Raw genomic sequence first — 18,573 nt, forward strand, 5'->3', positions numbered from 1 at the left:
TAGTTACTGTGCATTTTAAAGTGACTTGAGTTTTCGTGTTCCTAGGTTACGATCTTGTGCTTGCCGAAGATGAAGAAATGAATAGAATGATAGAATCAATGAAGTTATTTGACTCAATCTGTAATAGCAAATGGTTCGTCGAAACTTCGATAATTCTTTTTCTTAATAAAAAGGATTTGTTTGAGGAAAAGATTGTCAAAAGTCCACTAACCATATGTTTCCCAGAGTACACAGGTAATTATTTAAACATTTAATCTACTTTTGATACATACTGTTCTGTGTGTAGTTTCAGGAACCAGAAAGGGGTAGGGACTTGTTTTTGTAGGGGTAGATTTGGATGTGTGGGGACAGACATTAATTGTTCTGTGGTTGACCACGGCTTTGGTAGAGAACAGAGAGAAATTTCAATGATGGGTAGGTAGGTAGTTAGGTTGGTATACTGTTAGATATTTTTTAACTATTTTGTCTGTGTTACTTACGTAATCAGAATAAATAAGATAATCATCTGAAGGGTACTGATGTAAAAATGAGTAACTGAGTTTCTATTTTTCTGTATGGCCATATTTATATACATTGGTAAGCATTTAAGTATAGAGTTGTACACTTTTAAGTAGATAAAGCAGTTTCCATGTTTAATCGGGCCAGTATTAACCCTTACTGTGATGAAACTGCATTTTAATGTTAGTTTGCAGTGTTTAACACTTGCTACACATGAGAAACTTGCTTCTCACTAAACACCTCAAATTTAACAAAATATTGAAAAAAAGTTTTGGAAGGGGTGTTTATTATGAATGTTCTTCCTTTTTGTGTGTGTTAAATTAGTGAGGTTTATTACAGTGTTTGGAAAATGAAAGGAACAGTTTTTTCATAAAACAGAAAAATGCCGAAGTTAGAGTATTTTATGAATTCTGTTCCTCATCTTAATAAGCTATAGTAAATTGATCATTTTTGTCATAGATATAGTCACCATTTCCTTATTGGTAAAAGTGTTTTGTGGGCCCATATATTCTGAGTCTGTGACATGAAGAATAAGCTTTGTTGTTGTTTTGTGACACTGAAGATGATAGGCAGATTATGTACAACCTGACGAAACAAAGGGACTTGTTTTGTACTTTTTGTGGCACATTTTGTATCATAATATACCAGACAGAGTTTATCTCTTTTGAGAGGTTAAAGAACCTGGTGAAATATGTGTATCTCATGTTGTTTGTTAGTTTCTGTGACAACCCAAGAAAGATAATTTAGTCATGTGTACTGTGACTGGAAAGGAAGGACTAGAATTACTGACTAGGCTGTGAAAGCTATCTTGCAAGGATCTTTATGAAAGGCTTGGTTCTGTTGTGATTTGGATTTTTCATAGTTTTCCTAAGTCACAACAGCAATAAAACCAGGATAGTATGGCTCAAACAGTGTTAACATACATTTTAATTGTTTACATAGAACAGAAATTAGCTCAGTGCAAATAAAGATGGCGTCATAGTTTTAAAAATGTTCTGTGTATTAAGGGGTGATAGCTTATAAAGTATCCCTGGAATAAAGAAAATATAGTTGTTGAAAATCATGAACATTGTAAAGTACTTGGTTGCCTCTCACCTGATATTATTAAATGTATGCTAATCAAATGGCATTGGATATCTACCATATAGAGTTTATAAAATGTTTTGGAAGGCTGCTGAGTCTCAAATATGTTTGTGACCTTTGGGATTTTATGATTCAGATAACATTTGGGTACTTGTAAGGCCTTTTTTTTCAGTCTATTGTAAATCCCTCACATAATGCTAAAGGTGAAATTGGTATTCAAAGGGTGAAGTGGTAAGTTAACGTCACCCAGTGTAGGAGACAGGTCACTCGTTAGTGCTAATTTTAAAGGGCTTTTGCAGAATCTGGCCTCCTTTATGGTTACACAGTGTATGTGTTTGCAGTTCAGTGTGAGAGATTTGGGCTGGACACAAGAACATTTAGGACCAGCCCCATCTCTTTCCTCTGTTCTGAGGATTGGGAGCTGCCACTTTTCTTCAGGTAGCAACTCTTCATGGTATGGCAATCGTACTGAATTTATTCTCTATGCCATCACCTTCACACTATACTGTTTGTTCAAGACCTAATGAAACACCATGTTAATAGCTATCTGCAAGCAATGAGGCCTTTCATTGGTCATGCAAACAGCTAACATTCAAAAAGTGATGTTTCAAGTATTAAAATGTTATGCATAATTTGTAGCAAATTAATGCTTTTCCATATTAAGAGCACCAGGTTATCTGGCATATGAAAATTTTGAGAAAGAAATAAGTGTCTAGTTGTTAAATTTTACTTTTACAATATTTTACTCAAGAACCACAATGTCATTGCAAACATACACTAATTGTTCAGATCAGGAGATCACTCTTGGCTACTCACATAAATTCACAAGGTACAGGACATAACTGTTTGTAATCATGAAGGCACTGCACCTGTTCAGGAGTTACACTGATGACCCCAATAGAGAAGAAATGATCTTGAATATGTCAACATTACTTGTGCTACAAAAGGAAGGGAAACTAGCAACAGTCTGCTGGTGTGCAGGGCACATTAGAGTCTGGGAAATAAGGAAGCTGATGTAGCTGCTGAGGGAGCTTTTAGGGGCCCACTGCGGAAAAGTATTGTCACAGTGCTTCGGTGTTGCATGAGAATGTCATGTGGAGATAAGAGTATGGGTGGAAGTGGTGATTATTGATTGATTGATTGATTGATTTTTATTGTGGTAGAGACCTCAGAGATCATCTGAGGCATTACAAAAGTCAATATTACACAGTATAAATGTTACACAAATAATTGCAAAAACAAGAAAAATATTACACAATATAAATATTACACAAATAATTATGGTGCCTCCACGCAAATACAAAACAGAGAAACTTCTGGTACAAATTGATATTGCATAGTAAATTTAGCCAATTACAGACTTACTCATATATAGAAGCATATAAAACTGATCACAAAGTGTAGTCATACCATATTCTTTGCCTCCCTTAAAAATTCATCAGTTTCATAAATGCTGCAGTCAGAAATGTGGTGAAGTGACACCTTCAGAAGTGAACTGTGGTGGGAGGACCCAATTTCCTGTGATGCCTATGTTGTATGTGTTTGAGTAAACCACATTTTAATGAAGTGTACTCTTTTATGACAAGAGGACAGTAGTAAGAGGGGATCATCCAAACATTTTAGCTCACAATGAAAAGAGTACGACACATATTTTACAATTGTGTGTATCGTCTGATTGCCAGATTCTAGGTTGGAGATTCTAGTGTGTTGCATGGTGGCTAGCTTCACGCGCGCAAACCTGCAAGCAATGTGTTTTGTATTTTGTGCAAAATTTTAATTTTTCTAACCGCACACCTGTATTTCTGTTGAGTGTCCACGATCATTATTATTTCCTAGATGCAGCCAACCTGATATTTCTGCTTTCTTTCAACTTTTTTTTTATATAGGTCTGCCATTACTTATGCAATAATTTTGCTTGTAACATGCTAAGATTGTTTGTTTCTTCTAGCTCTCAATTTTTAGGGTTTTTGTGAGTTCACAATAAAGCTTCTTAAGTAATGTTAAATGGTGCCATTCTTTCTTTTATTCACTTATCATGGTAAAAATATTAGAATCATGGCATGTTTTTGTTAAATGATATGAGTTCTTACATTCAGGCCCACTACCTTTTTCACACCTTGCTTTAGAATCAGTGACAAACATGTTGCACATTTTTAGATTGATGTGTAAAAATGAATGAAGTGAGTTTTTAGTTTATCGTAGGCATTATTAACTATACATCATAGAAGCACTTGCTCGTATAAGATGTGATTTTCCATACAAAATCACATGTTAGTTATTTTCAAAAGTAGCAGTTCATTAATTTCAGACATCAGGCGGACATATTTAAGGTAACATGAAAAACTTTGAATCAGACAGTCTCATAAAATTGTTCAAAAGTGCAGTTTGAAATGTATAGATGTCCCTGTGTTTCATCTTCATAAATAATTACATAATTTTTACATTTTTCATCTTCATAAATAAGTTTTGCATTTTTGTTTAGAAAAGTTGATATACTATTAATTTTTTCAATGATTATGTGGGATCATATTTTCTAATTTGAAGCACTATGGAATTTGGCTTTTACAATTTTGTCAGTGGTTATTTCCCACAGCTCACATAATTTCACAGCATCCATTGTCTTCCCCCCTTGAATAGTAATTAGTATGGTTCAGCCCCAACTTAACTCTTCCTTATTCATTGTTAATATTAGAGTATTAGCTGTTTGTAATGTTTAGGTGACTATTTGGGCAGTAGTTCGCTATTGCTAAAAACATTATCAGGAGCCTTGCTATTTAAAATAGTTACCCTATCCAAATCTGGACAGTCTTCAAGTTTACGAACCTCACAAAAAGTTTTGATAATTTTGTTACTATCCAGGTGGTTCCCATATTGTGATAGGAAACAGTCTCCAAGGAAGAATATGCAAATAATTCTCGTGAAAGTGTTCATAGTTGAGAGTACGGAAATCTCAGAATGCTACAACATTACAGTAAAGTGAGAAATGGATGTATTATCTTTCAACAGTGCAAAGATAGTCCAAATCACATACGTACAATATAATGGCAAACTGAGTACTGGAGTTAAAAAAGTAAATAAAAAAACACACCATTAATATTTCAGAGACTAAGCCTGAGCATAGCTTGGGTCATAATATTGTGTTAAAAAAAATTACACCCGAGTATAGGGTGGGCCATGATTTTCTCAATATGGTGCCAGCCATCTGTCACTCTAAAAACTATCTGTCCCGTGATGAGTGGTGCCTTCTATTGTCAATTTCTAAATTATTTCGAAAGAAATATGAACATACATAACAGCTGCTGTCACAAATTACTGAAACAATTTGATTGCATTGATGAAATTTTGTGCATCTACTTGTTAGGTTCCCCAGCTTGCTGTAATTCTGCTACAAATACGTCATGTTTGTTGAGTAAGCAAGAAATTTTGGAAGCTCAAGGGGAAGAAATAGCTCAAAAACTCACTTTGCGTTGTTTTCTTGGGAGGATGATTATACTTCGTCATCATTATTTTAAAATTTGTAATCGGTCAAAGAATGAAAATAAATATGAAAAATGAATCATGAAGCTAGGTCATTTTTTAGTATGTATTTGCTCTTGAAGATACATCAGTTACATATGTGTTGAGTAACGTTTTAAATAACGGCATAAATGGCCAGTCTCCTAGGCCTGATATTCTTCTAAGGTGGGCCAGTCTCCAAAGCGTTCACACAGAATTATGAAACTGGAATTCAGTCATTAATGGCTTCCTACATAGTTGCAACACAATGCCTGATAGCAGTTGTGAAATAGCACCTTTTGTCATTCGTTGGATTTTGCATTTGTGTTTGCAGCATTTGTTATAAAATTGTTTGACTTTTCATCTATACATATATAAATGAAAGTCCCCCCAATGCATTTTTGTTTGTATGTGAATGCTTCTCTTGGGAACTACTGTAGGGATTTTGATACAGTTTTCAATAATGAATAACATTAATGAGGAAGATTTCTGGGCACAAAAGATAGGTATAAGCTGTCTGACTGCAGTGCCAGGCCGGCACGAGCTGCCTCTACCGGGGTGTTGGCACGATCTGCTGCCAACTTGCTAATGACCAGCAATGCATGATATCAGATATTAAGCTGATAAAAACAGAATTTTTGGTTGAGAGTTAATGTTTAAAGTGTGAAGGGAAATGTGTGAAAAGGTGACTCAGAAATTGTAGCTTGTGCCAGGCAGGTGCTGGACTCTGGTGGCTGACAACTGGTGGCAGCTCACCCCAAACTCCAACGTGGTTAGACCAACCATGCTGTAGTAGCACTGCAGTTAGGTGGCAGGCAAGTGGCCATAACTCAAGCCAAACTGGTGCTGCAGTCGGGTGAAACTGGTCATGCAGTAACTATCAGCTCCCATTGTTGCCTTGAGATGTCATTCCAAGTGCCAATTAAATATGGAATAGGTAACATTGTGCCTCCTGAGAACTTTCCTGGCATGAACTGCTTAAATTGTTGGTTATATGCAAGTGATGATATTAGTTTACCTAATGTTCTCTGAATTTTAATCGCAACTCCATACAAAATTACTACTACTCCAGACAAGTCATCCGGCCATAGACACTTATGTGCTACCCGCGCAAAACCATGGCAGGAATGTTATTAACATATATATCTTTTTCAGGTTCTAATACATATGAAGAAGCAGCAGCATACATACAGATGAAATTTGAAAATCTGAATAAAAGGAAAGACCAGAAAGAGATCTATACACATTTTACTTGCGCTACTGATACTAATAATATACAATTTGTTTTTGATGCTGTTACTGATGTCATCATTAAAAACAATCTCAAGGATTGTGGTTTGTTCTAGCTCATCTTTTTTGATAAGGTAAGAATATTTGGAAATAATATATTACTCTTTACAGTCTGAAATATCTTAAGTCATATACACATATATAAAATTTGAGTCTGTACTATACTAATGTTGAATTTAATAATCAACTGCTCTCACAATTTTGTACATCAGGTTGAAAGTATTGGGTTGAAATGAAAATAAATTATTATAGTTAAAATATTTACACTGCCCCCCCCCTCCCCCCCCCCCCCCCCCCCCCCCCACACACACACAAAAACTCTAGGCATTGATCGATGAGAGGATATGGAACAAAAAAGGTCTAATGAATGTATGTCCGAAATGAATGGTTTCCATGCTAGAGACCATTTATTCAATCATACATTGTTACAGAAAACTGCTGTCTAATACACACTGTACCATGAAGCCACAGTTACAATATTTGTTGGAAATGGTTTGTGTGTGCCTCAACATGAGTGTATGTTCCGTAGCATGTTCTGTTTAATGTGTTTACATCGACCAGGCTCCATTCAAACAGTTTCAAAGGCAGCATGAATACACTGCTCCAGTGTCTCCTTATTTTGAATGGGATCTGCATACACAGTACTTTTGAGAGGGCCCCATAACCAGAAATTGCATGGCTTGAGATCCTGTAAACGAGCAGGCCATGCAACTGGACCCTCTCATTTGATCCGTCGACCAGGGAACACACTATAAAGATGTGTCCACGCATTCATGGTGAAGTGGGCTGGAGCACCATCATGTAGCCGCCACATAACACTTCAAATCATCGATGGCAGTTCTTCCAGCAGGGTAGGCAGTCACCCACAAGGAACACTGATAGTTCCGGCCTGTTAGGTGATGTGGAAGGAGACGCATCCCAAAATATGGTCACCAGTTATCCTAGCCCACACATGACGACTGCAATGATGCTGATTATTTGCTGTCAGCATACCATGGGGTTTCTACATACTATCCTACAGATGACTGTAATGGAAGTTGAAGAGACCACTTCCGTAATAGTGGCCTCGTATGCATATAAGCTGGATGACACAAATTCCAGAACTTGGTTGCTTGGTGAAGAAAACAGTGACAAAACTGTTCCCGACGTGGAAAGTCTGTTGCTAATAAGCCCTGCACACACTGTAAGTGATGGGGGTAGTAACAGTTGTCATGTAGAATGTACCACACGGTCTTCTGGCTTACCCTGTACGGGTGGGCTAACTGCCTGGTACTGACATGCCAGTCGCCTTCCAAAGTGTTAATTGTATTTTTCTTAAAGTCTGGTGTCCGAACATCTCTCTTATGTCCTTCACGATTTTGTGCTTCATGAAATGACCCTTTCTTAGACAAATGGCAAAATACTGTCTCAGACATTGTTGTCGGCAGGGGTGGGTCTCCTGATGCAACGTTGCTGTCCGCCGACTGTTGTTATTTGCCTCTCCGTGAGTAAACAACATGTTGGCAAATTCTCAATTAGGGCATGACATATAAGGAACCGTACCACCCTCTACAAAGAAACCATGCATACTGTAATTGTGGCTGCATGGTACACCATATTAGACCACAGTCACTGTAACAAAGTATGATTAAGTGGCCCATAGCATGGAAACTTAGCATTTCTGGATATAACTTAGACATTTTTTGTTCTGTATCCTCTCATCGATCAATCTATAGAGTTTGTACACAGTGGGAAAAATTCACCCTGTATATGTTCTTACAAAGGGACATTTCACCCACATTTCCAGTCATGTAACAAGTTCATATAGAAATTTAACTAGTGATCATGGAATAAATATAATAGTATAGAATCACATCAGTGGAAGACAGAGTAAAGTTACTTTTAGTTGTTTGCTTACCATTATGGAGCACTGGACTACAACCTATATCCAGACTCAATGTACATTTGGGCTTATATTTCATGAAAACAAATGATAGGAAAAATATTATTGTAGATTGTACAGCTTTAACTATAGTATGCTTGTGTCTGTGTATATGCGGATGGATATGTGCGTGTGTGCGAGTGTATACCTGTCCTTTTTTCCCCCTAAGGTAAGTCTTTCCGCTTCCGGGATTGGAATGACTCCTTACCCTCTCCCTTAAAACCCAAATCCTTTCGTCTTTCCCTCTCCTTCCCTCTTTCCTGATGAGGCAACCGTTGGTTGCGAAAGCTTGAATTTGTGTGTATGTTTGTGTTTGCTTGTGTGTCTATCGACCTGCCAGCGCTTTTGTTTGGTAAGTCTCATCATCTTTCTTTATATATATATATAAAATTTTGCTGCTATTGTCAGTCTGATTTTTATATCCACAACATGAAAAGGATATATTGTTACTCACCACATAGAGGTCGTGTTGAGTTGTAGACAGAGACACAATGATGAGATTGCTAACTTTTAGCCTTCAGACAAAGAAGTTATCCTATAGAAGCAGGACACACACACACACACACACACACACACACACACACACACACACACACACACACACGGCTACTGTCTGCAGCTTCTTTGTGTGTGTGTGTGTGTGTGTGTGTGTGTGTGTGTGTGTGTGTGTGTGTGTGTTTTCTGCTTCTGGAGGAGAACTTTTCTGTCTGAAAGCTAAAAGTGTAACAATCTTTCCATTCTGCATGTCTACGACTCAGTGCCTCCTCTATGGGGCGAGTCACAATCTATCCTTTATGTATTATTGTTATTCTATGCAAGATTTCCCGTTGTTCACTGTTTGTTAGAGCATGTGAAAAGTATTAATATGTGTTTCATAAGACATTTATTGTCTTGGCAACTTCATTATATTTAAAATAAGGGAAAATCCCAGATGGAATAATGACAATATTGTGAATATTCTTGAATTGGGGTGGGAAAGAGTGTTATTTTTGTGCTTACCATTTGTTTTCATGGCTATTTGCTGTAGGAAATTATTGTAAACGAATTCAGTTGATTAGTGCATAGCTTCTGAGTAACAGGCAATACTTTGACTCGAAGTAATGAAAGGTGTAAGATCATACACCATTGTGCTGAAAGGAATCCATCAAATTTCAGTTACGTGAGAAATTAGTCTAATGTAAAGGCTGTAAATTCAGCTAATACTTAGGAATTACAGTTAAGAACAACTTAAATTGTAAGGAACACGCAGAAAAGTGTTGTGGGGAAGACGAACCAAAGACTGCTTTTTATTGGCAGAATACTTAGAAGATGCAACAGATCTACTAGAGAGACTGCCGACACTATGCTTGTCCATCCTCTTTTGGGGTATTGGTGCATGGTGTGGGATTCTTACCAGACAGGATTAGTGGAGTACATCAAGAAAGTTCATAGAAGAACAGCATGTTTTGTGTTAACTGGAAATACGTGTGTGTGTGTGTGTGGGGGGGGGGGGGGGGGAGTGAGAGTGAGAGTGAGTGTCTCTCTGGCATGATACAGGATTTGGGGTGGACATAATTAAAACAAAGGCACTTTTTTGTTGTGGCGGAATCTCACAAAATTTCGATCACCAACATTCTCCACCAAATGTGAAAATATTTTTTTGATGCCGACCTACATAGGGAGAAACAATCTAAAGGAAATCAGAGCTCGCATGGTAAGATACAGGTTTTTGATTTTTCCACATGCTGTTCAAGGTTGGAATAATAGAGAATTATTGTGAAGGTGGTTTGATGAACCTTATGCCAGGCACTTAAGTGTGTTTTGCAGAGTATCTGTGTCGATGTAGAAAAGGATAGGTTGCTACTCACCATGTAGTGGAGATGTTAAATCAGACACAACAAAAGACTACTAAACGTGTAAGCTTTTGCCCAGAAAGCCTTCTTCTGAAATAGGTCACACACACACACACACACACACACACACACACACACACACACACACACACACACACACAAAACCACCACCACCACCACAGCATTTTCTCTCTCTCTCTCTCTCTCTCTCTCTCTCTCTCTCTCTCTCTCTGATAGGAGAAGCAATCTGGGTGGTGGGGCTAAGGAGAAGGCTGGGGCAGGGGGGCAGGATGGGGGACAGTAAAGTACTGTTTGTGGGAGCACACAGGGAAAAGGTAGAGAGTGGGTGAGGCAGCTATATGCAGTCAGAAGGTTAGACAGTGAGCGGGGGAAGTGGAAAAGGAGAGAAGTATAGATACTGGTGGCATGCTTGTGGAGTAGAAGGCTGTGGAGTGGGAACAGGGAAAGTTATAGGTGGTTGAAGGACAATGATTAATGAAGGTTGAATCCAGGAGGTTTACAGGAAGATAGGATATATTGCAGGTAGAGTTCCCACCTGCTCAATTCAGAAAAGCTGGTGTTGGTAGGAAGGACCCAGATGGCATCAGCTGTGAAGCAGTCATTAAAATGACCATTGTATTGGGCAGCTTGCACACCAACTTGGTGGTCAAGTTGTTCCTTGGCCACAGTTTGTCGGTGGCCATTCATGCAGACAGCCAGCTTGTTGGTCATCATACCCACATAGAACGAAGAACAGTGGTTGCAGCTTAGCTTGTAGATCACATGACTGGTTTCACAGGTAGCCCTGCCTTGGATCAGATAGGTGATGTCTGTAACCGGGCTGGAGTGGGTAGTGGTGGGAGGATGTACGGGTCGTGTCTTGCTTCTAGATCTGTTTCAGGGATATGAGGCAAAGGGTTAGGAGCAGGACTTGTGTGCAGATGATCAAGGATATTGTGTAAGTTTGGTGGGTGGGGGGAATACTATTGTGGGAGGAGTGGGGAGGATAGTGAGTTAGACATCCCCCCTTTAAGGGCACGACAAGAGGTAGTTGAATCCCTGGTGAAGAATGTGATTCAATTTCTCCAGTCCTGGGTGGTACTGAGTCACAAGGGGAATGATCCCCTGTGGCCAGGTGGTGGGGCTTTGGGAGGTGGTGGATGACCAGAGGGATCTGGTGTGGGAGATCTGTTTTTTGTACAAGGTTGGGAGGGTAACTACAGTCTGTGAATGCCTCAGTGAGACCCTCTGTGTATTTCAAGAGGGACTGCTTGTCCCTGCAGATGCAATGGCCATTTGTGTCTAGGCTGTGTGGAAGGGACTTCTTGGTATGGGTGCCAACTGTCAAAGTGGCGGTGTTACTGGTGGTTGGTAGGTTTGATATGGACAGAGGTACTGATGTAAGTCAACATTGAGGAAGGTGGCTTGTTACGTCGAGGAGAACAATGTGAAGTGAATGGGGGAGAAGGTGTTGAGGTTCTGGAGGAATGTGAATAGGGCATCCTCACTGTCAGTCCAGATCATGATGATGTCATCAGTAAATCCGTACCAGGTGGGGGTTTGGGATTCTGCGTGGTTATATGGCCCATAAAAAGTTGGCTTAGGATGGTGCCATGCGGGTGCCTATTGCCGTACCCTGGATTTGTTTGTACCTAATGCCTTCAAAGGAGAAGGAATTGTGGGTTAGGACGTAGTTGGTCATTATGACGAGGAATGAGTTTGTTGATTTGGAATATGTAGGGCATTGGGGAAGGCAGTGTTCAAAAGTGACTAGACCATGGGCCTTAGGGATGTTAGCGTTAATGGATTTGGTATCAGTACTGACAAGCAGGGCACCATGTGTTTAAGGGACAGTAACTATGGAGAGTTGGTGGTGGAAATGGTTGGTATCTTTTATACAGGAGGGCAGGTTGCAGTTCATAGGCTGAAGGTGTTGGTCTAACAGAGTGTGTGTGCACTGCAGGTAATGATTGTGCTGCCGGACGCTCCTGCTGCTAAAAGCTGAATTAAATCTCAGCAGTGTGTTGCGTCGTGTGGCCCCACGGAATGTAGACTTTGCCTGTGTTTCCCTAGCATCTGAGCAGGCTCCATCTGAATATACAGTTCACAATGGATGGCATTTTACCATTCCTGGATGTCATGGTCAGAAGAAAAGCCAGTGTTACACTGGGACATAGTGTCCATCGCAAACCAGCTCACATGGAGTTATATTTGTAGGCCACAAGTGTTCATCACCCCGCACAATGCAGTAATGTCTTACTCTCTCTTCGGTACATAGAGCACGTATGGTCTCAGATGCCGACAGTCTACCTGGTGAGCTACAACACCTAAGAACAGGCCTGGGAAATTTAGACGCCGCCACGTGATTACCATCAGTCGTGTCTTGCAAAAGAGACAGCAGCATCTACCATCACATGAAGATGTCGAGCCATTGCATCAACAAAACATTGTGGGATTTACACAATACGGTCCACCAGCAAACCCAAGAAGTGTGTTTGCAGCTGATGCATCCAGTTGCTGTGCATGCTAAGCATGCTGCCCAACACAGTATTCTTCATTTTTATGACTGCTTCACAACCAGTGCCATCTGAATCCTTCCTACCAACATGAGCTTTTTCGAATTGTACAGGTGGAAACTCACCCTGCAATATATCCTATGTTCCCATTACCCTCTTGGCCTCAACCTTCATTAATCATTGTCCTTCACCTACCTATCACCTTGCCTGTTCCAGCTCCACAGTCTTCTATTCCTCTAGCCCACCCCCAGTCTTTTTACTTCCATCTTTTTCTTCTCAGAAACCACTCCCAGCCCCCCCCCCCCCCTCCCCCAAGGGGGGGTATGCCTTCACGTCCTCTGTTAGAACGGAAAATCATCTGCTGCCGCCTACATGTGGGATGTTTACTGCAGAATTGATGGCAATTTCCCAGGCCCTTATCTTTATTCAACAGTCCCAACACAAGCGTGTTTTGTTTCAACAGTCCCAACACAAGCGTGTTTTGTTACGTACGTACTCAATGAGTGGCCTTCTGGCTATTGACCGGTGTTTTTCGCGCCATCCCTTGGTCTCGGCCATCCGTGACCATCTTGCTGATCTTCACCATGCTGCTCGTTCCGTTGACTTCCTTTGGGTCCCTGGCCATGTGGGTATCCCAGGTAATGAGCTTGCTGATTGTTTGGCTGGGGGAGCAGTCACTTACTCCCCATTTTCTGTAACCCCTCCTGCAGCGGATTTACGGCTTCATATCAAATCCCACTTCGCACAATTATGGGCCAACTCTTGGGAGGCTACTTCCCTGTCTAATAAACTTCGTGTGATTAAGGTGACACCAGGCCCGTGGCGTTCTCCCTTTCTCCTCTCCCGAAAGAACTCGACCACACTGTGTCGTCTCTGCAACAGCCATACCAGGCTGACCCATGGTTTTCTTTTGCGTAATGAGCCACCCCCACTTTGTGGTTGTGGAGCCTTCCAGTCAGTAGCCCACATTTTGGTGGAATGCCCCCTTCTTATCGCTCTGCGTACTAAGTACAGACTTCCCCACACTTTACCTTTAATGTTGGCTGATGATTCCCGGATAGTCGAACTGGTTCTCAGTTTCCTCTGGGAAAGTGGTTTTTATTCTCAGTTTTAAGGTTTTTAATCTCACTCTGGTGTTGGGGCAGGGTGGTGAGTGTTGGGGTATCTCCCACTGTAAGCTGTGTTTGGAGATTCCCGACTCCCCTCTCTGGCCGACATCCTCTTTTTTTTCCCCTTTTACTCTGTTTCCATCACTTTTTAGAATTGGTTAGTATCCTTTTCCCATATGCACTTCTACATTCTAGCGGTTGAACACTTTTAAGTCGCAGGTGGTCTTGCCTCTACTGCTTCAGAGGTGGGATATTTCCTGCCTCTAGCATAAGCAATGGGGTCGCTCTCTTGCTGATTTACCTCATTTTGTTTTTACCATTGATGACACGACTGCACTTTTACGTTTTTTAGCCTTTTCCCTTTTATCGGTCTGACTTTTCTGAGTTGTCAAACTGTCTGAATGGACCACATTTGAAACAAGGGACTAATGACCTTGCTGTTTGGTTCCCTCAACCCCAATCAACCAACCAGCCACTCTCTGCCCCCTCCTGCCTCTGTCTAACCTCTGGACTACACCTAGCTGCCCTACCCTCTCTCCATCTCGTCCCTTTATGCACCCACAAACAGCACTTACCGTACCTCACCAGTACCATGCTACATCTACATGGTTACTCTGCAATTCACACTTAAATGCCTGGCAGAGGGTTCATCAAACAATTTTCATACTACTTCTCTACCATTCCAATCTCGAATGGTGCAGGGGGAAAAGGAACACCTAAATCTTTCCATTCGAGCTCTGATTTCTCTTATTTTATTATGACGATCATTTCTCCCTATGTAGGTGGGTGTCAACAAAATATTTTCGCATCCGGAAGAGAAAGTGGGTGATTGAAATTTCGTAAATAGATACATCTGCATCTACATACATACTCCGCAATCCACCATACGGTGCGTGGCTGAGGGTACTTCGTACCACAACAAAGAAAAACTGCCTTTGTTTCAGTGACTGCCACCCCACCTCGCGTATCATATCAGTTACACTCTCACCCCTATTGCAGGATAACACGAAACGAGTTGCTCTTCTTTGCACTTTTTCAATGTCCTCTGTCAATTCTATCTGGTAAGGATCACACACCACACAGAATTATTCCAGCAGTGGACAGACAAGTGTAATGTAGGCTGTCTCTTTAGTGCGTTTGTTGCATCTTCTAAGTGTTCTGCCAACAAAGCGCCATCTTAGTTTCACCTTCCCCACAATATTATCTATGTGGTCTTTCCAATTTAAGTTGCTCGTAATTGTAATTCCTAGGTATTTGTCAAATTGACAGCCCTTAGGTTTTTGCGATTTATCGCATACCCAAAATTTATCGGATTTCTTTTAGTGCCCATGTGGATGACCTCGCTCTTTTCTTTGTTTAGTGCCAATTGCCACTTTTCGCACCATACAGAAATTCTTTCTGGATAATTTTGTAATTGGAATTGATCGTCTGATGATTTTACTAGACAGTAAATTACAGCATCATCTGCAAACAATCTAAGGGGGTTGCTCAGATTATCACCTAGATCATTTATGTAAATCAGGAACAGCAGAGGGCCTTGACACTACCTTGCGGAACACCAGATATCACTTCTGTTGTACTTGATGATTTACTGTCTGTCACTACGAACTGTGACCTCTGAGAGGAAATCACGAATCCTGATGCAACTGAGATGATACTCCATATGAATGCAATTTTGATTAATAGTCACTTGCGAGGAACGGTATCAAAAGCCTTCTGGAAATCTAGGAATGTGGAATCGATCTGAGATCCCTTGTCGACAGCACTCATTACTTCATGGGAATAAAGAGCTAGCTGTGTTGCAGAAGAACGATATTTTCTGAATCCGTGTTGGTTATGTATCAATAAGTCATATTCTTCAAGGTGACTCATAGTGTTTGAGTACAATATATGCTCCGAAATCCTACTGCAAATTGCGGTCAGTGATATGGGTCTGTAATTCAGTGGGTTACTCCTATTTCCTTTCTTGAATATTGGTGTGACCTGTGCTACTTTCCAGTCTTTAGTAATAGACTTTTCGTCAAGTGAGCAGTTGTATATGATTGCTAAGAAAGGCACTATTGTGTCTGCATACTCTGAAAGGAACCTGATTGGTATACTGTGAGGACTGGAAGACTTGCCTTTCTTAAGTGATTTGAGTTGTTTCGCAACACCTAAGATATCTACTTTTATGTCACTCATGCTAACAGCTATTCTGGTTTCGAATTCTGAAATATTTACTTCGTCTTCTTTTGTGAAGGTGTTAAGAAAATGTCTATTTAGTAACTCCGCTTTAGTGGCACCATCATCGGTAACATTTCCATTGCTATCGCACAGTGACGGTATTGACTGTTTTTTGCCACTGGTGTACTTTACATACGACCAGAATCTCTTTGGGTTTTCTACCATATTTTGAGACAATATTTCATTGTGGAAACTATTAAAAGCATCTCGCATGACATCCGCACTAAATTTCGAGCTTCCGTGAAACTTAGCCGGTCTTGGGGGATTTTCTGTTCTTCTGAATTTGGCATGCATTTTTCGTTGCTTCTGCAACAGTGTTATGACGTGTTTTGTGTACCATGGTGGATCAGTCCCATCTCTTATCAACTTATGCGGTATGAATCTATCTAATGCTGTCGATACTGTATCTTTGAATTTGAGCCATATCTGGTCTACACTTACATAATTAGCTTGGAAGGAATGGAGACTCTCTTAGGAAGGCATCAAGTGAATTTTTTTCTGCTGTGTTAAATATACATTTTTGTTTATTTTTAGTGGTTTTGAGCCTCGCTACAATGACCTTGTGTTCACTAATCCCGTATCCGTCATGATGCTCTCTATTAGATCAGGATTACTTATGGCTCTCCCCGTCTCCCCTCCCCAGCCTCCTCCTTACCTCTGTCACCCAGTGTGTGTGTGTGTGTGTGTGTGTGTGTGTGTGTGTGTGTGTGTGTGTGTGTGTGTGTGTGTGGCAATCTACTTTTTTCATGGTCACTGTATGGAGAGAGGTGGAGGATACCTTGTACCACTATTAGCTATTTCCTTTCCTGTTCTACTCGCAAATAAAGCAAGGGAAAAATTATATCTTGTCTTCATGGTGCTTCTGCAAAAATTACGTTGGTGGCAGTCGATTTGTTGTACTGTCGTCCACAAATGACGTTTCTCTAAATTTTCTCAGTATTGTTTCATGAAAAAGGTGTCTTTCCACTAGAGAATCCCACTTGACTTCACAAAACATCTCCAGAATACTCGCATGTTGATCGAGCCTACCAGTAAAAAGTCTAGTAGCATACACCTGAAAGGAAACCCAAACACTTGAGCAGTACTCAGCACCTTCTCCTCTATAGATAAATTGCTCTTTCCTGGAATTCGCTCAGTAAACTAAAGTTGAGCATTTCCTTTCCATATTAACGACTATACATGCTCATTCTATTTCATATCATTTTGTGATGTTAATCCTGGATATTTAATTGAAATGACTGTGTGAAGCAGCACACCACTAGTACTATATTTGAACAGTACAGAATTTGTTTTTCCTACCCATCTGCTTTAACTTACAGTTTTTCTACATCTAGAGCAAGCTGCTGTAATCTCTCAGGTTTTCATGGCCTGATTGATTGATAGTGAGCTTCCGAGTATTCAGCGGAGTTGTCTCCATTTCTGCTTAATATTTCTATGACCAACCCAGCCTTTATCTTCAGGTACTACAACTTTTGCTATTAAGTGTGCTTTCTGCCTGGATTCTAACCAGACTGTGAGCTGCTGTTGGTCTCATGACACTGTTTATAGTTGAGTTTTGAGTCCCAACCTCCACTGTGCCCTTCGATGCTCTTTTGTTTTTCAGAGTATACACACTGATACTCAGAGTGCTTTGTAACCTACATCATTCTGAATATTCATACTGCATGCATCTTTTAGCCTCCCTCTACGATTTTATGCTTCACATTTCCCTCCAATACTAAATTCGTGATCCCTTGATGTCGCAGAATTTGCCATATCAATTGATCCCTTCTTAGAGTCAGGTTGTGGCACAAATTTCTTTTCCCATCAGTTCTGGTCAGTACCTCCTCACTGGTTACATGATCAACCCATCTAATATTCAGCATTCTTCTGTAGCACCACAATCCAAAAGCTTCTTGTTGAAAACTGTTTGTCATCCATGTTTCACTTCCATATTTGGCTACACTACAGAAAAATACCTTCAAAAAAGACTTCTAGCACTTAAATCTATATTTGATGTTAGCAATTTCTTGTCCTTGGAAATACTTTTCTTTCCAGTGCTAGTCTAAATTTTATATCCTCTCTACTTCAGCCATCATCATTTACTTTGCTGCCCAAATAGCAAAACTCATCTACTGCTTTAAGTGTCTCATTTCCTTATCCAATTGTCTCAGCATCATCTGATTTAATTCAACTAAATTCCATTATCCTCGTATTGCTTATGATGATGATCATCTTATATCCTGCTTTCAAGACATTGTCCATTCTGTTTACTTGCTCCTCTAAGTCCTTTGTCTATTTGTGAAAGAATTACAATGTTATCAGCAAACCTCAAAGTTTTTGTTTCATCTCCCTGAACTTTAATTCCTACTCCAAATGTTTCTTTGGTTTCCTTTACTGCTTGCTCAATGTTCAGAATATAAAACATCAGGGATAAGCTACAACCATGTCTCACTCCCTTCTCAACCACTGTTTCATTTTTAGGCCCCCCTCAGCTCTTGTAACTGCCATCTGGTTTCTGTACAAGTTGTAAATAGCCTTTCACTTCCTGTATTTTACCCCCTGCTATCTTCAGAATTTCAAAGAGTATTTCATTCAGCATAATCAAAAGCTTTCTGTAAGTCTAC

At 40.2% G+C, this 18,573-nt stretch overlaps 1 protein-coding gene across 1 annotated transcript in view; it reads left to right on the top strand.

Annotated features, from left to right (window-relative positions):
• LOC126183506 (guanine nucleotide-binding protein G(i) subunit alpha) overlaps window positions 1–18,573 on the top strand; it is a 39,165-nt gene that overhangs the window by 11,035 nt on the left and 9,557 nt on the right. The window contains exons 5-6 of the mRNA XM_049925554.1: window positions 46–234; window positions 6,232–6,440. Coding sequence (XP_049781511.1) covers window positions 46–234; window positions 6,232–6,422 — 380 coding nt within the window. The 3' untranslated portion in view covers window positions 6,423–6,440. The remainder of the gene's footprint in view (window positions 1–45; window positions 235–6,231; window positions 6,441–18,573) is intronic.

This window comes from Schistocerca cancellata, chromosome 4 (genome assembly GCF_023864275.1).
Source record: "Schistocerca cancellata isolate TAMUIC-IGC-003103 chromosome 4, iqSchCanc2.1, whole genome shotgun sequence".
NCBI classification, from domain to species: domain Eukaryota; kingdom Metazoa; phylum Arthropoda; class Insecta; order Orthoptera; family Acrididae; genus Schistocerca; species Schistocerca cancellata.